At 43.8% G+C, this 17745-nt stretch overlaps 1 protein-coding gene across 3 annotated transcripts in view; it reads right to left on the reverse strand.

Moving 5' to 3' along the window:
• Positions 1 to 999: 999 nt before the first annotated feature.
• Positions 1000 to 17745, reverse strand: part of ASB11 (ankyrin repeat and SOCS box containing 11) — a 35508-nt gene continuing 18762 nt past the window's right edge. For 2 of the 3 annotated variants that reach the window (XM_004449055.3, XM_004449057.5), the window contains exons 3-7: positions 15446 to 15553; positions 12102 to 12252; positions 8524 to 8658; positions 7169 to 7360; positions 1000 to 4605 (exon numbers count right to left, since the gene is read on the reverse strand). In XM_004449055.3, coding sequence (XP_004449112.2) covers positions 4481 to 4605; positions 7169 to 7360; positions 8524 to 8658; positions 12102 to 12252; positions 15446 to 15553 — 711 coding nt within the window. In that variant the 3' untranslated portion in view covers positions 1000 to 4480. The remainder of the gene's footprint in view (positions 4606 to 7168; positions 7361 to 8523; positions 8659 to 12101; positions 12253 to 15445; positions 15554 to 17745) is intronic. The other variant, XM_058290959.2, reaches the window with a different exon arrangement.

The following is a 17745-nucleotide window of genomic DNA, read 5'->3' on the forward strand; positions in this document are numbered from 1 at the left end:
TCTCCTGAGTTATGAGACTCTTTAGACCGGAGGCTTGGCAGAGCCTTGACAACCACTTCCACTCCAAGTTGGCCCAGGAGCTGCGAAGAGGAGCTCTGGCCCCTCCAGCCGGCAAATTTTCTAGCACAAAACCTTTAAAACCCAAAAGTACACGGCTCCTCTGACCATTTGGAATTCTCCGCTTTTCATGCAGAAATCCGACTTGTTCCCGTCGTTCTTGTAGGATTGGCTCTGCAGGCTGAGGGAGCTGGGATGGCCCCTTTCGAGAGCGTTCCGCAGCCCTGCTCGGCTGAGCGGCAGAGGAAGATTCAAACAAAAACGTGTTCTGATTTTTTTTCAATCTGCCATAATGCAGTATTCACAAGGAAACAATCAGACAAATGAAAATTGGGGGGTAGCCTCCATAATTACAGGGCTGGACTCTTTAAAAACGTTAAAGGTGTGAAAGACAAAGGCAGGGGCGGAGGCATTCTGGATTAAAGAAGCCGAAGGAGACCCGACAAGTAAATGCCATGTCGGATCTTTGATTGGAGCCTGAGTGAGGGACAAGCCATAAAAGACACCAGTGCCACAACTGTGGGACGTTTAATGTGCATGTCTATTGGATAATCGTAGGGTCCCAATGTGAGACGTCCTGAGAGTGACCCCCACGTCACGGTTATGTAGGAGAGTCACTGTGTTCTTAAGAGTTGCACACGGACACACCTGGTGCAGAGCCATAGAGGAACCCGAGGCAAAAGAGGAAACGTGTGCATCTAGATACACAATTTGCACCAGATGGAAAAAGTTAATACAAGCTCTACAGTAAAAAAAAAAAAAAAGGGGGGGTATATATAAATATGAGTATACATCAAGCCCCACGTTTCCCAGTGTGTTCACACGCTATTGTCATGCCTCATAAACCAAACTTCCACGCGTCCCAGAACCCCCGGCTGACCGGAAACACTGTTCTCTTTGCACAATAATGCAGGGTCGTAAAATAAATACCAACAGCCTGTCTTTATTTGGAAGGTCGATATGTTGGTCATCATGGCCTTTTTGCCTTAATACTTTTTATACTTCACCTACAGGACAGGTACAAAAACTAATACAAACCCCATACAGAGAACTCCAACATACCCCGATCCACCAATTTCAACATTTTGTCACCTTTGCCTCATTGTTCTTTCTATCCATCCATCCTTTCATCCTTCCATCCATCTACCTATCTGTCTTTTTATCAGTCTATTTTCTGCACACTTGAGTGTAGGTTGTATATACACCATACTCCTTGAACTGTCACGTATATTTCCTAAGAACAAGGAGATTCACTTAGCAATCCCGTTAAGCACAGTTATCCAGTTCAAGACATTTAGCAGTGATAGAAAACTGACAGTCTATATTCCAATTGTTTTCCTATGTCCCAATAACATCCCTTTCAGCCTCTTCTCCTCCGTTGTTAGATCCCATCCACAGTCAGGTATTGCATTTAATTGTCATTGTCTTTTGGTTGCTTGCTTTGTTTGTTTAATAGTGGGTCTCTTAATATTGATTTTAAAATGTATTGCACTCAGATATTATTTATCTGGATGCCTGAGTGTTTGGCGTTCCCTTAAATTTTACAACTGAGGTGAGTGCCTCACTTGCTTCACCCTAATCCCAGCCCAGGTGAAAAGTCAGGATATCTGCTACTTTCTTGCACATAATTCACTAAAATAAAAATGTGTGTGTGCATGTGTGTGTCTATATATGTATAGGCATATATTTGTATACATATTAATTATATATGGTTTGTAGGTAAATACATAGGTGTGTACATAACATACACATATGTATACTGTATTATGTACACATATATACGCATATGCATACGTATAGAGAGAAGCAAATGTGGCAAAATGCTAACAATTGGTGAATCTAGGTGATGGGCATAGAGGGGTTTATTGTATTATTCTTGAAACTTCTCTGTAAGCTTGAACATTTTCCAGGAATAACAATGGTGGGGGAAGAAAACTTAATAAATGACACTAAACCTCTGGCATACTTTTTTTTTTACAGGGTAAACTCATGAGAAAATAGGAAGCTGCTATTCCAGCTGACCATGTATTCGTCCTACTACAGGAAGGAGCTGAAATATTCCCTACGTGAATGTCCGTGCAAGAGCTGGCCCTTGCAATGAGTTGCAATGGGAGGAACCCTCCAGGGGGGAGGACATCCTCCCCGCACAAGCTGTGGTCCTTCGGCACCTTGCCCCTCACAGTGACACTTTCAGGCTATGCCTCTGAAGCAAGAGCATAATATCTCAGCAGTGGATCATTGCTACTGAAAAGAAAGAATCATTTCTAAACCTCATGCGTATTTGACATGAAAATATTAGAAAGACAAGGAGGAGAATTATTTTGGGAGTAACAGTTCCTTAAAAATATGAACCAAGAAATGAGAGTATAGAATGGTGCACACAACGCTTTCAATAATTTAAGGAGGTTTGAAAGAGTTGAGGAACTGGGGATATGGATTTTTATCCCCCTTACAGAGGCAGGATATTAACCCTTGATCTGCCATAAACGTCACATACAGCTTTTCCCCCATTTTTGTTTTCCTTTTCATTTTATTGTGCTTGGGGCAACATAATTTTTTAACATATTCTAATTTATCTGTATTCTCCTTTAAATTTTCTGCCTTTGATGTCATATTTTGAAAGGCCTTGGCACCAGAGTACATAAATACTCATGTGCATGTTCCTCTAGTGTTTTTATAGCATGATTTAAGTTTTTTTTTTAACATTTTCAAAACCCTGAGAATTTTTTTTAATGTGAGGTAGGGTAAGACTTTAACCTTCCCCCCAAATAGTTAACTAATTAACTTGGATGTTCTAGAATACCTAATATCTGTGCAAATCAGAAAAAGATCTCCAGCAGTGCTATCCAACTGTAATAGAATGTGAGTCACTGATCTCATTTAAATTTTTATTGTAGTCACATTTTTAAAAAGTGAACAGAAGCAAGCTAAAGTTATTTTAACAATATACTGTATTTAACCTAATACACCTAAAATCTGATCTCAATGTGTAATGTAATCAGTGTCAAAAATTAAGATATTTCACTTTTGGGGGGTACTAAATCTTTGACATCTGATGCATTTTACGCGTACAACATATCCCAACTCAGCCTCGCCACGTTTCCAGCGCTCCACAGTGGCTCGTGGCTATGGTATGGCATAGCACAGGTTTAGAGCAGGCTTTCTCAACTATTGAGATTTCGAACCAGATCCTTCTTTGTTGCAGGGGCTGTGCTGTGCTTTGTAGGGTGTTTAGCAGCATCCATCCACCCACCAGATGCCAGTAGCACCCTCCTTGGTTGTGATAACCAAAAATTTCTCTAGACATCACCAATTATCCCTGGGGGTGGGGTGGGTGGTAGGGGAATTGTCTGCAGTTGATAACCAAAGGTCTAGAAAAAGTAGGAAAAACTATGTTTGTAACTAACCTTAGGATCACCTGAGGGAGGAAGAAGTTAATTATATGTGTGTGTGTGTGTTTAATTTTTCCTTTTTAGAAGGTAATATGATTATAGTCACCGACTCATGACTGTAGCACTTAAAATAGTTAAAAGTCTATCGAATTCCCATCTTGTAATGTACAAAAAGGAGGAGGAGGCTATTTTTATATACCTTTATGCTTGTTTTGGGCCCTACCCACAGAAGAAAATGTTGACCCAGCATTGAGCTCACCCTGGTGGCTGCATCCACGTAGAAGATTTTCAAAGACCATGAGGCTCTTGGCATTGAACATCAGCCGATGCTTGGGTTGCAGCATGCCCAGACAGTGCCTGTGGGTTTAGGTAGATGGGGCATCCTGGAACTGCTTTCTTCAAAGACCAGCACTTAATATCACAAGGGATGGAAACTAGACCCTAACATTTGTGTGAAGTAATTTTGGCCCTCTCTCTTAACCAGAACTTCAGTAACTGGAAGCTTCCATTAGCTGTGCGGTTTCTAATGTAGTTAGCTTTATTATATTTAAAAAGGGAGGGAAATAAAAATGATCGCAGAGATTTAATCCAAGAGGGAAGGAAAGAAAGAAAAAAGGGGGAAAGAGGGAGGAACTAAGCAAGGAACTCCTCTTGGAATCCTTAGCATTCATCATCACCTCCACCTGGATTGACATGTGCCTACACTATGTGCAGAATGCTGAGGCTGAGGTCCTTGAATATCATGAGTCATCCAAAAACAATCCTATTGTTTTTCGCACTATTTGACAGGTTGTTTTTTAAGTTTCTTAACGAACAGCTAAAAACGAAAAGGTTTCTGGTTTCCCCTTGGTTAATGAGAAGATGAAACAAACCCGGAGTCTCCACGACCCAAGTGTTCCGGTTCATCTGGCCTTACTCTAACTGGCTAAGCTGATTTGAAGGTACTAAGAGTCTAGCTGTCGGGTGTCTACCCTAAGGAGCCCTGGGTACAGCCCACTTCTTTCCAAGGGTCTGTCCCTGGGCAGCTGGGCCTATCGGTATAGGAGGAATCTTTCCAGTGGCTCTGGCAGATGAAGTTCACGGATGGTTCGATGGCATGCTCGCCCTAAGCGCTTCCGGACACACAGGCGGCAGAGTTGGGATAGAGAAGGAGGGCCTGCAGAGGGAACACACATGGTTTAATCCTCATTGGGGTGTGTGTGGAGATCAGAGAACTAGAAGAGACTGAAGACTCTCTAAGAGCACAAGAGAAACTGGATGCAAATAGACACTCAGTACACACCCCGGGTACCCTTCTGGTGGGGGCATGTTTCTTTACGTTGATCCTCACATGGTGATTTGTATTTCTGGTGTTGAAGAAGGAGGCCAACGAGAAGCAAGTTAGGAATGCAGTGGGAGGTGTAAAAGGAAAACCCCTCGTCTGCGGCTCTCCAAGGGCCACTACGTGCTGGTGGAGGACAAGACACAAAGGGAAGCACTGAACCCGCAAGCCCCCAAGCCAGAGCTGCTGAGCAGAGGGCTAAGGGTGGAGAGGTTGGCTGTGCTGTCACAGAGGCAGTGTTAGGAGATGTGGCAGGGCTGGATATTTAGGCCGCAGCGTCCTCCTGGACCCTCCTGCGCTAGCTGCCCGGGAGGCAGTGCCAGTTAGGTCCTGACTCACACTCTGAGGGCCCTCCATTCTTGCAAGGATCCCAGCTCAACAGAGGATCTAGAGAAACGACCCGGCTCACCCAGACCCCATTAGACCCTGAACCTCAGTCTCATTGCGCCTTGTAAAATCATGGTGTCCATGGCTTTGAGTGGCTTCAAGTCCTCAAGGGAAACAAGCTGATGGGAATCCAAAATATGGGTTAATTAACTGAAAGAGTTTTTCCAGAATATTAGCCACACAGGGGCACTCGGTATGTCCCATTATTTCCTAACCTGACTGTTAGTAAAGAGCTCTTCGAGTAGATCTAAGTAATTTCTGCTCCATACAAAGTTTTCTTTCTCCAGAAAATCCGATTGTAAGCACATCTTACACCCCATGAGAAATGGTGGCCTGCATATGCAATTAGCGGGATAACACTTGGATTGATATTTCCAAGGAGAGTGCATGTGACAGAAAACCTACCTGGATGACCAAATGATTGCCCTGGGTTGAAATCTTGGGAAGCAAGAATGGAAAAAGTCTCTACCTGCTCCCCAGTGTGAGCGCCTCTGGGAAATGGTAATGCAGAGAAATTGACCAGTTGACCTAGAGAAGTTCAGGCACCAGAGTGAACTCTGACGTGCTTGGTGTTTGTTGTTCCAGATCAAACGGCTATATTTACAAAGGTAGAGGACAGAATAATTTGCTTACAAAAATGGCAAATATTGGATCCGGAAACATTTTTGAAGGAAGGAAACAGGAAATGTGACAAATGCTATAAGCCATATTCCCAGCCAACAGGTGGAAAGTATCTGGTATTTCCAAACTTGGAGCTGGTAGAGAAGCTGACAATTCTTCCAGTGGAGATTCAAATACAAGAGCAATCATTAATGACCTGACTTACTGGAAATCCTCTAAACCCGTGGTACTCAAAGTACCACCAGCAGCAGCACCTAGAGCCTGTTGGAAATGCAGGTTCTGGGCCCCACCCCAGGCCCACTGAATCAGAATCTGCAGCTTCACAGGATCCTCAGATTTGTACACACGTTAGCGTTTAAGAAGTACTAATCTGGAGTCGATTCCAAAAATGACTAAGCCAAGAGTTCCACTTGGGAGGTAGATAATACATAAGAGTGGTTTCACAAAACAATCCATGAGTGATATGAGACGCCTCCCACTGGAAACTTCCAGAAGCTGCAGGATTGGGGCCGAACACTGTTAAGAGTGCACACTCTGGAGTCAGACCACTTAGTAACTGTGTGACCTTCCACCAAGCTAACTTCCCTACGCTTCTCTTTTCCCATCTGTAGCTGGGACTGCATTAGATCCTGGAAAGGAGTCGCTGCTTTAAAGTTTTAAGAACTCGGTGAGATTAACCTAGGTTTCAAATTTATCTCAATGCCTAGCACATGTAAAGCTGAAGAGTTCCTATTTGTCCTTGTCCCTGAGTGCACAAATGATCACTATGGGCTCAGATGATGTTCTCTTACTGCTTCTCTTGAATTGGGGCAGGAAGCATCGGAGCAGCTTGCCATCCCTCCTCGGGCACCTATAGTTGCTTGGTGGAAATGGGAGCAAGGCAAGGCTAGCAGGAATGTAGACCCACCTGCTGCCTGATCCGGACAGCAGGCAAACAATGTTACCGTTTACTGAGGGTTCTGAAATACATACCCTGTGCCCTCCCCCTCCCCCCCCCCCCCCCCGCCCCCATGCCTCTGCCTCAGTTTTCCAAAGTAGCCCCTGGACTGCCTCCAGTTATTCCCAAGCAGTGTGGGCGTTTGCTCCGTCATGGGCTTCTGCCAGGATAGACACGGTGGTTCAAACTTTTGGCGAGGTTCAGGGTTTTCTAATTATCTTCTTTATCAGGAAAATACAAAGTACCCAAGCAGTTGTAGGTGAATGCCCTTGCATTACAGGTAATTCTAGACAGCAGGCCCCAGGAGACATCTCAGGACTTGCCACCTCCCACAATGCCACCCCCAGTTACAAAGGACAGAGGGAAAAGGCCAGGAAGTCTAGGGAGGAGAGAGCAAGGAGAGCGAGCGGGCGTGCTTCTGGAAGAGCGACTGGGCTCCCAGCCCTGCCCTACCTTCCCGGAGCAGGAGCGCTTGCTCCGCGCTGCTTTTAGGAGCTGCCAGATCCAGGGCGCTCTGTCCCTGAGCGTTTCTGCACTTCAGGCTCGCTCCATAGTCCGCCAGCAGGTGGATGACCTCGGCGTTGGACTGCCTCGCCGCCGCATGGAGGGGGGTGTCCAGCCACTGGCCGTGGTCCACGCTGGCTCCTTAACAAAACAGATGGCCACCATGGAACCCTGCTAAGCAGACCCGGGGGACAGCCGGGATATTGATGCAGAAGCCCAGTGAGTCTAAAATGTAGTTCTATGTAAAGACCTCTTAAATACCATAACAGAACTGATAGATCTTTGAAAATGGGTGACATAACCTAGAACCTCAGCAATGCCTACTTCTATCGTTCCAAATATTCTAGCAAGCAAAGGGAATCTAGATATTTTTATTCATTTAAAATACTTTCCTTGCTTTCCCACACGAACTGTGTGACAGGAAATTAAATATTTGAGACTCCTGTTACATAGAGTTATATTCTTTGGGAAAAGATAAAGCTAAATTTACTTAATATTTATATTACCCAGGGTTCATGAAAAAGATTCCTGAACTACTATGAAAAGTAGTTAAGTATGGGGAATTTTTTTAAAAAGCCAAAAAACTTCTTGGAGATAAAAATTCTCAATTGAAGGTTCTTATTACAACCTCCACCTATATGTTAGTGGCTAAACTTGCTGAATCTTAAACCAACTAATAGTTTTTAAATATTTTACTTTACCCTGGACTTTTAGTTTCCATATATGTCTTTTAGAATTTAGAAAATCCCTAAATAAATTAGCAGGATTTAGGTAAAATAGTCTGTGGAGAATGTCTATTATTTTTTACTATCCTGCATCTTTCTGGTACACGCCCAAATTTCCCTCTGGGGAATCACCCCTTCATGAGTCCCAGTCCACAAAGTTTCCAGGGAAGTCCTGCAACAACTGCAGTGTAGGACCAAATCTAGGCCTAAGCCAGTCAGTACAGTGTATTCCCTTAGACATCATGATTGGTTCAGAGCTGTCATGTGACTCAAAAAGAGCCAACAAAATACAGTTCACTTTTTCCCTCTGGGACTTCTGGGAAAGAAACTGTTGCCTTTTCTTGCTGGGTATGAATGAGGAAGGACACAAGCCCAGTATTGCTGGCAGCCATCTTGTGATCACCACAGAGAACCATATTGGGTAAATGGAGGCAGAACTGAGAAACAGACACAGAGGATTTCTGTGTTTAGCATGCAGGCACCAAAGGCTGTCATGTGTTCCCATCCTGGCAAGAATGAAGCCCAGGAAGACCAACAAGGTTAACAGATTTTTCTCATGAAAAGATTTCTGGAAGTTACCTAATTCTAGAAGTTTCTTCACACAGTCTACCCTCTGGTAGGTGCAGGCCACATACAGGGGGGTTCCCAGCTGAGGCACTTCTTGGTCAATGTTAACGTTACTTGCCAGCAGAATTTCCATACACTCTCTATGACCTGGTGGAGAACAAGGTAACCACACTCAAGTAAGGGAACCACTGAATATTCACAGAATGATAGGATCATCTGGAATGGGCCTTAGAAATAACCTAGATTTTTTTTTCTTTCATAGTAGGAAAAAAAATTTTTTAAATCATATACAGAACCTTCCCCCTCCCCCCAAATAAAACCAGTTAAAAGAGGAGCGTGCTCCTGCTTTCCCCACTCAGATTCGACTTTGCAACCCCTGAGTTACCTCCAATAAAACGAAGACTCCAAGGAGAATTGTTGAAATCATTCTCTAGACTGAAGCTGCCATTTTACAAAAGACCCAGAGAGCTAAAAGATTCACTGTTTCCCTGAAAAGCAAGAGCTGAAATTCTGGGCCCAGCCCTAGACCCTCTCTATCACTACCCCTCTGCGCCCTCCCCCTTCTCTTCTTCACCTCTGCCTCAGAGCTTGGGTGTGTGCTGCCCCACGCAGTAAAACCTCCTTACTGTGGTTGACCTGGAAGACACGTGTGAGAAGTTAATAAAACCCTCAAATAGAGAATATATTTAAAAACACACTTCCAAATCCATTGGCTAACAAGAACCAGGTAAGGAAGCATTCTCCTTAGAGAATTTATCCAAGGAAAAGACAGGTCTTATTAATTTGCAGCTTCTGAATGATTTGTTGCTTCCAAAGTATTGAAGGGAGCTTGTAGAGAATTTTCTCTCTTTGAAGATTTAAATATGTCCTTAAAAAATCTTATCTTCTCTATTTCACATAATGAACCTTTTCTTTATAGAGACATAAAAGTAAGCCAACCGGGGTGGGGGGGGGGTAGGGGAGAAAAATAAATAAATAAATCTTAAAAAAAAATGGTAAGCGTCTTCCCAGACCTGCCTGACTTCTCACAAATTCTGAATTAACTATAAATATGCATTAAAATAGACAAATCAGGATTCTGTGGATTCAAATTATTTGTTCGCATCAGTAAATGTTATACCTGGATTGGAACATCAATATGTCAAAGTATTGACTCAGACTGTGACCCACCTTGTTTATAGAGGTATCAAGCGGTAAGAATCCATAAATAATATCTTGCTATTACCTAAAACTGCCCGGCAAATAGAAGTTATCTAATAAATATTTTTGAATAATTCTTGTCTAATTTTTTTTTGCAAAAGAAACTGTGCTTAGTTTATATATTCTCAGGAAGTTTTTAAAAATGAATATATAAAAGTCACATGAGTATCACTAATATAGTATCTTAAATAATATATTTGATATTTATTTTTCCATTCTGTGAACATTAGTCCTTGCCATGCTTTTATTATGTTTTTTAAAGATTTATTTTTTATTTATTTATTCTCCCCCACCCCCGCATGCTTGCTGTCTGCTCTCTGTTTCCATTCGCTGCACATTCTTCTGTGTCTGCTTGTCTCCCTTTGTTGCATCACCTTGCTGTGTCAGCTCTCTGCAGAGGTAGGCTGTCAGCTCTCCACAGGCGTGGGTCAGCTTGCCTTCTTCACACAGAGGCCCCGGGACGTGAACCTAGGGCCTCCCATACAGTAGACGGGAGCCCAATCAATTGGACCACATCCGCTTCCCGACATGCTTTTATGTTACAGAAAATAATATGTAGAGAAGCATGACTTTATGTGTTTATAATAAGCATTGTGTAGGTTTTGTATGGACCCAGATATCAAAAACTCCATAGATAGCCTGTCAAACACTGCAGAATTAAGGAGTTCAAACCACTCCTAACATCTATTCATTTTTATTATTTTTTTAAGATTTATTTTATTTATTTCTCTCCCCTTCCTCCCCACCCCCCCCCAGTTGTCTGCTTTCTCTGTCCATTCACTGTATGTTCTTCTGTGACCGATTCTATCCTTATCAGAGGCACCAGGAATCTGTGTTTCTTTTTGTTGCGTCATCTTGTTGTGTCAGCTCTCCGTGTGTGGTGCCACTCTTGGGCAGGCTGCACTTTCTTTCGCACTGGGCGGCTCTCCTTACGGGGTGCACTCCTTGCATGTGGGGCTCACCTACACGGGTACACCCCTGCGTGTCAGGGCACTCCTTGCACGCATCAGCACTGCCCGTGGGCCAGCTCCACACGGGTCAAGGAGGCCCGGGGTTTGAACCTTGGACCTCCCATGTGGTAGGCAGATGCCCTATCTGTTGGGCCAAGTCCACTTCCCATCTGGTGTATTTCTGACCTCAATAAAAGAGAATAACTGCACCTCTGGATATCACTGAAATGTTGCTCTTTGGGTGTGATCTTTGACAAATGACTTTGTCCTTTCAATGGCATCTTCTTTTCATGTCTAGTCTATGTATATAGTTTTTAAATTCTTTAAGATGATACCCTTTCCCCTCATTTCAAAAGTAACAGGGGCGGGGGGCGGGGTGGAAGTAACTAAGAACATGGGAGTCTAGAGATGACTTTCAAGATTTCCAAGGTCATGCTTTTAAAAGTTGTGACTTTTTTCCCCAATAACTATGACCTTGAAGTCCTCAACTCATCTAGAGAGTATTGTTTGTTGTGGACAAGTTATGTTTAATCTCCCATTAGAGATAGTATCAGCCTTGGCTTTCATAATTTATTTTATGTCAGTGTTGCTGTTTTAGAAGTTTGGGGGGGATAAGTTGGGTTTTTTTCTATTAAGAACAGAGATATAAACACAGTACAACTCATGGAAGTCTCAATGGCCACCTTGGCCACACCAGCTGCCACCAAAACACTGGCAAAGAGATTCACGAAATCCTTTCTGGCGGTGCACTTGGCCCAGTGGTTAGGGCATCCGTCTACCACATGGGAGGTCCACGGTTCAAACCCTGGGCCTCCTTGACCCGTGTGGAGCTGGCCCATGCACAGTGCTGATGCGCACAAGGAGTGCCCTGCCACGCAGGGGTGTCCCCACCTAGGGGAGCCCCACGCGCAAGGAGTGCACCCCGTAAGGAGAGCCGCCCAGCGCGAAAGAAAGTGCAGCCTGCCCAGGAATGGCAACGCCCACACGGAGAGCTGACACAACAAGATGACGCAACAAAAAGAAACACAAATTCCGGTGCCGTTGACGACAGAAGCAGACAAAGAAGACGCAGCAAATAGACACAGAGAATAGACAACCGGGGTGGAGGGGGGAAGGGGATAGAAATAAATAAATCTTAACAAAAAAAACAATAAAGAAATCCTTTCTGAGAGAATGGCCATCCTCCTTGAAAAGACACCCTGGAAATGGGACATCTGAGACAGAAAGACAATCCCAGCTTATAAGACCTATTTCATGACACTGTCGCATTTCCTGGAGATTAAGGTAAATTGAAGTTACTGCTGTGAGATTTCTAAGCCACACATATTTAATGGTAGGGAAAATCCAGGTGCTCCTTGCGTGGTTATTGCTAGATTATTAATTCATTCAAATTGGAGTCAACCCACCCGTGACTTGTGTGCAGTGTAGTGGCTGCTTTACCTCTCTTTGCTGCCTCGTGGATGGGTGAAGCCAGGTGCACCTCGAGCTGGGCCTTGGCTCCAAACTCCAGCAGCACATTGACACATGCAGCACTGCCACTGCAACAGGCGTTGAAGAGGGGTGTGGCTCCGTGCACCGTCACTCCATTGACCTAATGATGGGCAAAAGGAGACCCAGAGGATTTGCTCTTTTGTTCTCACCATCTCCAAGTATGTATTCCTATGTATCTGCTTGGGGAAAGTTCCCTCTCTGATGAAAGGGCAAGAGAGCTCCATGTTATTATGATATTCCGAATTTTAGGCACCTAGTGACCTGCTAACTCTCAGCTATAACTAACATCACATGTAAAAATGGGCCAAAGCTTTTAATATTTATCCATGGGTATCTCAGCATTTCTTAGAAGCAATCCTACATGACGGTTAAGAACATGGCCTCTGGATTCATTAGCTTGGGCTCAAATTTCAGATCTTTCTCTTATTTATTCAGTAATCATGGTTGGGTTACTAATTTTCTGTGCCTCAGTTTCCTTATATGTAAAATGAGGATCATAAAAGAATCTACTTCATGAGGTTATTGTGCAGATCAAGTGAGTTATTATATGTAAAACCCTTAGAATAGTGTTTGGTGTCCAGCAAGCACTCAATAAACATCTGCAACAATTATTTCCATCTTCCATTAATATGAAGTGGACTCATTTCCTTCTGGTCATGAACAAACATGGCATGAAGCAAAAATACTGGAGAAACCAGCTGGCTTAAGGCACCAACGTCTGCACCTGCAAAAAAATCTCCTTGGCATTTCCCCACAGTTCTACTGTCTTTCTTGCCACAAATCTCCTCTCTGATAGTCCATACAAATTGCATATGCCTGCTGTGACTCTTAAAGAGATCATGATCAAGTCAAAGACATATAGAAAATAGCCATCAATATGGTGTCTCCAATCATCCTTGGTGCCCAGCAGGGCCATCTTTGAGTATCAACAATGGAGATCAAGGCATTCTGGTGGAGAGGTTCTGATAGAAATGAAATGGAGGACAGTGAGGGTTTGACATCAAATCATTTTGCTCATTAACTAAGGATGTATGCTTGAAATAATCTGGAATCTAAATTTCCTTGTTTCAGGAACAAAAAAAACATTTGTCTCCAGGGTTCCAAGATAGTCCCAATAAAGGTTAAAGATGAGAGGAAAATGTGATGTGATGTGGGGGCATTTTTGGGGGTTGGAGTTGTCCTGGGTGGTGCTGCAGGGACAGTTACCAGACATTGTATGTCCTCCCATGGCCCACTGGGTGGACTGTGGGAGCATGTGGGCTATGGTGTGGACCTTTGACCGTGAGATGCAGCAGTGCTCGGAGATGTATTCACCAAGTGCAATGAATGTCTCATGATGATAGAGGAAGTTGTTGTTATGGGGGGAAGAGTGGGGTGAGGGAGGTGGGGGGTATATGGGGATCTCATATTTTTTTAATGTAACATTAAAAAAAATAAAGACAAAAAATGTGTGTAAATTCAGCTTCTAAGGATGCCTATCCTATTTCTCTTTTCACTGAAAATTATTTGGTGGAGTTGGCTTGATTTGTTTTTACTAGGTATCATCCTCAATCCATGAAATCTTTTTATTTGATTTCCTATGTTTCTATCAGTTCAGTTCAGCAAACATTTCTTGAACACCTACTGGGTGCCATTGTTTTGGAAAGAAAGATAAGTCAATTGCTCTCATTCAGTAGGTTGAACTCTATTAGGGAAGACAAATACAGAAAAAGATAATTTTGACATATAGGTAAATGCTTTCTACCACTATTGGAGCAGGACAAAAGAGAGTGCATACTTGAGAAATACTTAGGAAGTAAAATGGGAAGAAAGAGAAAATAGGATCACTTCCAGGTCTGGGGCTTGTCAAACCAAGAAGATGTTTCACCAGGTCTCAGAGATTGGGAATCCAGGATAAGAAGTAGGTCCTAGAGGACAGAACATGTTAAGCACAGTTTTGGGTGCATCAAGTTTGAGATACCCATGGGATGGCCAATTCCTGGGGACTTGGTACTGATTGACCAACTTTCTCTTATTCCTTCTCTCATTTTGATTTAAATGTTATATGGTATAAAATAATATTTATTGGCTATTTCCTTATAAGATTGCCAAAGAGAGGGACCATATCTTATTCTTCTCTTTAACTCCCAGAGGTGTCCCAGTACAAATTCTCTATGACCCACCATTGTTGAACTTTTCCTGACAGCAGTCTGCTTGTAACTCCAGACCTCAGCATTAAAGGAAATGGCCCTCACAGTCTTGCCCTCATCATTACCCATGAGTTGACTAAGTGGCAACCTAGAGAAGCACTACCTAAAGGAAATGCACCACCTTGATGGCCTTGAGAAAATTAGTTTGTACAAGGAAGAAGACTTTTATATTCAGTTCTAAGTGTAGAAATCCAACGTCCATCTAAAATGCAAAGAATCTTCATTAAGCGCTTAAAAACATTGCAGCTCATGAAACCAAGAATACAAGGATTAAGTTAAACAATGGAATTAGCAACAAAACTATTGGACAACTAAATACATGTGTCCATGGGCTTTTCAGAAGTTTGGGGTTTATATTTCTATTCTGATATCAGTATTACTTAAAAGTCTGCACTCAGTCACTCTGAAAAAAGTTAGAGTATAATAAATACATAAGATAAAGTTTAATTTGTTTGGTTTTTAATGTACTGATCCTTAAAAAACTCATGTAGCTTGATAATTTAATTCAATAAAAATAGTTGTTGGTTTAGGATGTTGAATTAGGAGTGTATTTTTTGTTGTTGTTCTTTTAAACTTTTGTTCTCTTTCAATGTTTTACAATATATGTTCCAAGATCAGTTTTCAAACTCTTTTGGTTCAAGCTGATTTTTATTTTATTTTTTTTTAATTCATTTTTTAAAAATATTACATTCAAAAAATATCAGGTCCCCATTCACCCCCACCGCCCCCACCCCACCATTCCGCCCACAGCAACATTCTCCCCCATCATCATGATACATCCATTGTATTTGGTGAGTACATCTCTGGTCATCGCTGCACCTCATGGTCAATGGTCCACATCATAGCCCACTAGCTGATTTTTTTTTGTCAGCATAACAGTTTTGAAAGATTACTCTGAATTATCTTAGCTGAATGTTCACACATATAGGTTGTCCTGTGAGAAGTAACCAGTAGTGTCTTCCCAACCTCAGTGGTGGAATGGGGGCATATGGATGGGCCCAGACCTGTCTACACAGGTGGATAAGCAGTCTTGAAGGCCCAGTCCCTTTAGATGTACATAGATGCACCTCACAGACAGAGATCAGGGGTGGGGGCCGTACTCACATGGGCACCATTTTCCAATAAGGCTTTAGCACACGCCACATGACCTCCCAGGCATGCCTCGTGGAGAGAAGAGACCCGATTAATTGTCACGAGGTTCACATTGACACCCTACAATTTGGAAAAAAGCAGGTTAAATTCTACTTTGGCAAAGTGAAAGCAACGCTGTTGGCCAAGTTTCTGATGTACTCAAGGCCTGTGGTGTTTAGCAGCACCATAAAGAGAGTAGAGAACATGACTAGGTGTGGGAGACTCAAATGCATTTATTTAACACATGTGAATTCAGCACTCTGAGCCAGGCACTGAGCTAGGAACTGCATCTACAAATGCTATAACTGGGTCTCTACCCTCCAAGAGCCCCATGCGGAGTCAGACATGAAAACAAACAGCAAGGATATTGCTACAATGGAAACATGCTCACATTTCATCTATGAGCATGGGGAAAGGGTATCCTTGAATCTGCCTGCAGAAATAAGAGAAAGCTTCACAAGTGAGTTGGCATTAAACTAAGGCTGGGAGGATAAAAATTTCAAGCAAGGCAAGCAAAGCAAGAGGATTCCATTTGACGGGAACAGAATATGCAAATGCTGGAAGCAACATGGAGTGTGGTGGAGCCCCAGTTGGTTGGATGGTTATGTCTGGAGCAGAAAGAACCCAAAGGTGATGGAGGTGGGGAAGAAAGGGTAAGGAGGAAACACAGGGAGAGGAAGGAGGATAAGTGAGGAGTCAGCTCACGAAAGGCCTTGGTTTCCAAACAGGGGGTGCCTATGTTATAGGGAATGAGGCACCTGTGAAACCTGCTAGGTTGTGGAGGGTGTAGAGCATATGAGATGTTTTAGTAAAAGCACAATGGGGGAAGCGGATGTGGCTCAAATGATAGAGCTTCCGCTTACCATATGGGAGGACCTGGGTTCAATCCCTGGGGCCTCCTGGTGAAAAAGAAGAGAAAGCATGCCCACGCAGCAAGCCAGTGCCTGCATGGTGAGTCAGTGCCCTGCACAAGTGAGTCATGCAGCAAGATGACGACACATCAAAAGAGAGAAAAGGGGAGAGTCAAGGTAAAGGGCAGCAAAAACCAGGAACAGAGATGGCGCAATTGACAGGAATCCTCTTTCCCCATCAGAGGTCTCCAGAATCGAATCCTGGTGAATCCTAGAGGAGAGAAAATGAGAAGAGAAGACAACACAGACAGCAAAAACCAGCAGGGTGGGAGGAGGGGAAGGGGGAGTAAATAAACAAATCTTTAAAAAAAAAAAAAAAAGCACACTGGCAGCAGCATGGAGGGTGGGTTGGAGGGGCAGGGATGCGAGCCACAAAGACATTGCTCTACGAGTCCCGGCACAGGCTGAAATGGACCTGAACAGTAGTAGGTCTGAGGAGTAAGCACTGAAGTTGAGAGAAGTTCAGGAGGTAGACTTTGAAATGGAAGGAGGACGCCCAGGCTTAAGGCTAGAGTGTTAAATAGACAGCACTTCCAGGATTCAGAGGCCACAGCAGCACTACCACCTGATGCAACTCGACTATGCAGGGAGTTCTCTGAAATGCCAGGGCCTGGGGCCTCATCTCCTTGTCTAGGAGCGAGTGTCTCTCCCCAGTACCAGTGCACCTCCCCTCCCCACACCGCCGCGCTCCTCCTTCCTCATCTAGGAGTCCATGTGATGCCTGGCAGGGTCCGTCAAGCTCTTGGTCAAGACTGACCAATAAATAACTTGACTCTTACCAACTCCCCCAAATGACTGTTACTTTATATCTGCTAAAGGAATTGGGTCCCTGGTTTGTCTTTCTTAGGTGAGTCTTACTTTTGATTCTCTGCCTGGTAACTGTCCTACTGAAAGCTTCCAGAAACTAGTGTCATGACCCTGAGCCCCAGCCCCCAACCTGAGTACCTGCCATCTCCTGCCAGGCCCGCTGGGTGCTGTGGCCAACGGCTGGGACTTCCCGCAATGATCTGCCCCTTCATCAGAGGCCCACTCTGTGCTTCTTTTTTTTTTTTTTTTTTAAAGATTTATTTATTTATTTAATTCCCCCCCTCCCCTGGTTGTCTGTTCTCTGTGTCTATTTGCTGCTTCTTGTTTCTTTGTCCGCTTCTGTTGTCGTCAGCGGCACGGGAAGTGTGGGTGGCGCCATTCCTGGGCAGGCTGCTCTTTCTTTTCACGCTGGGCGGCTTTCCTCACGGGCGCACTCCTTGCGCGTGGGGCTCCCCCACGCGGGGGACACCCTTGCGTGGCACGGCACTCCTTGCGCGCATCAGCGCTGCGCATGGCTAGCTCCACACGGGTCAAGGAGGCCCGGGGTTTGAACTG

The sequence above is a fragment of the Dasypus novemcinctus genome, chromosome X (genome assembly GCF_030445035.2).
Source record: "Dasypus novemcinctus isolate mDasNov1 chromosome X, mDasNov1.1.hap2, whole genome shotgun sequence".
Taxonomy (NCBI): domain Eukaryota; kingdom Metazoa; phylum Chordata; class Mammalia; order Cingulata; family Dasypodidae; genus Dasypus; species Dasypus novemcinctus.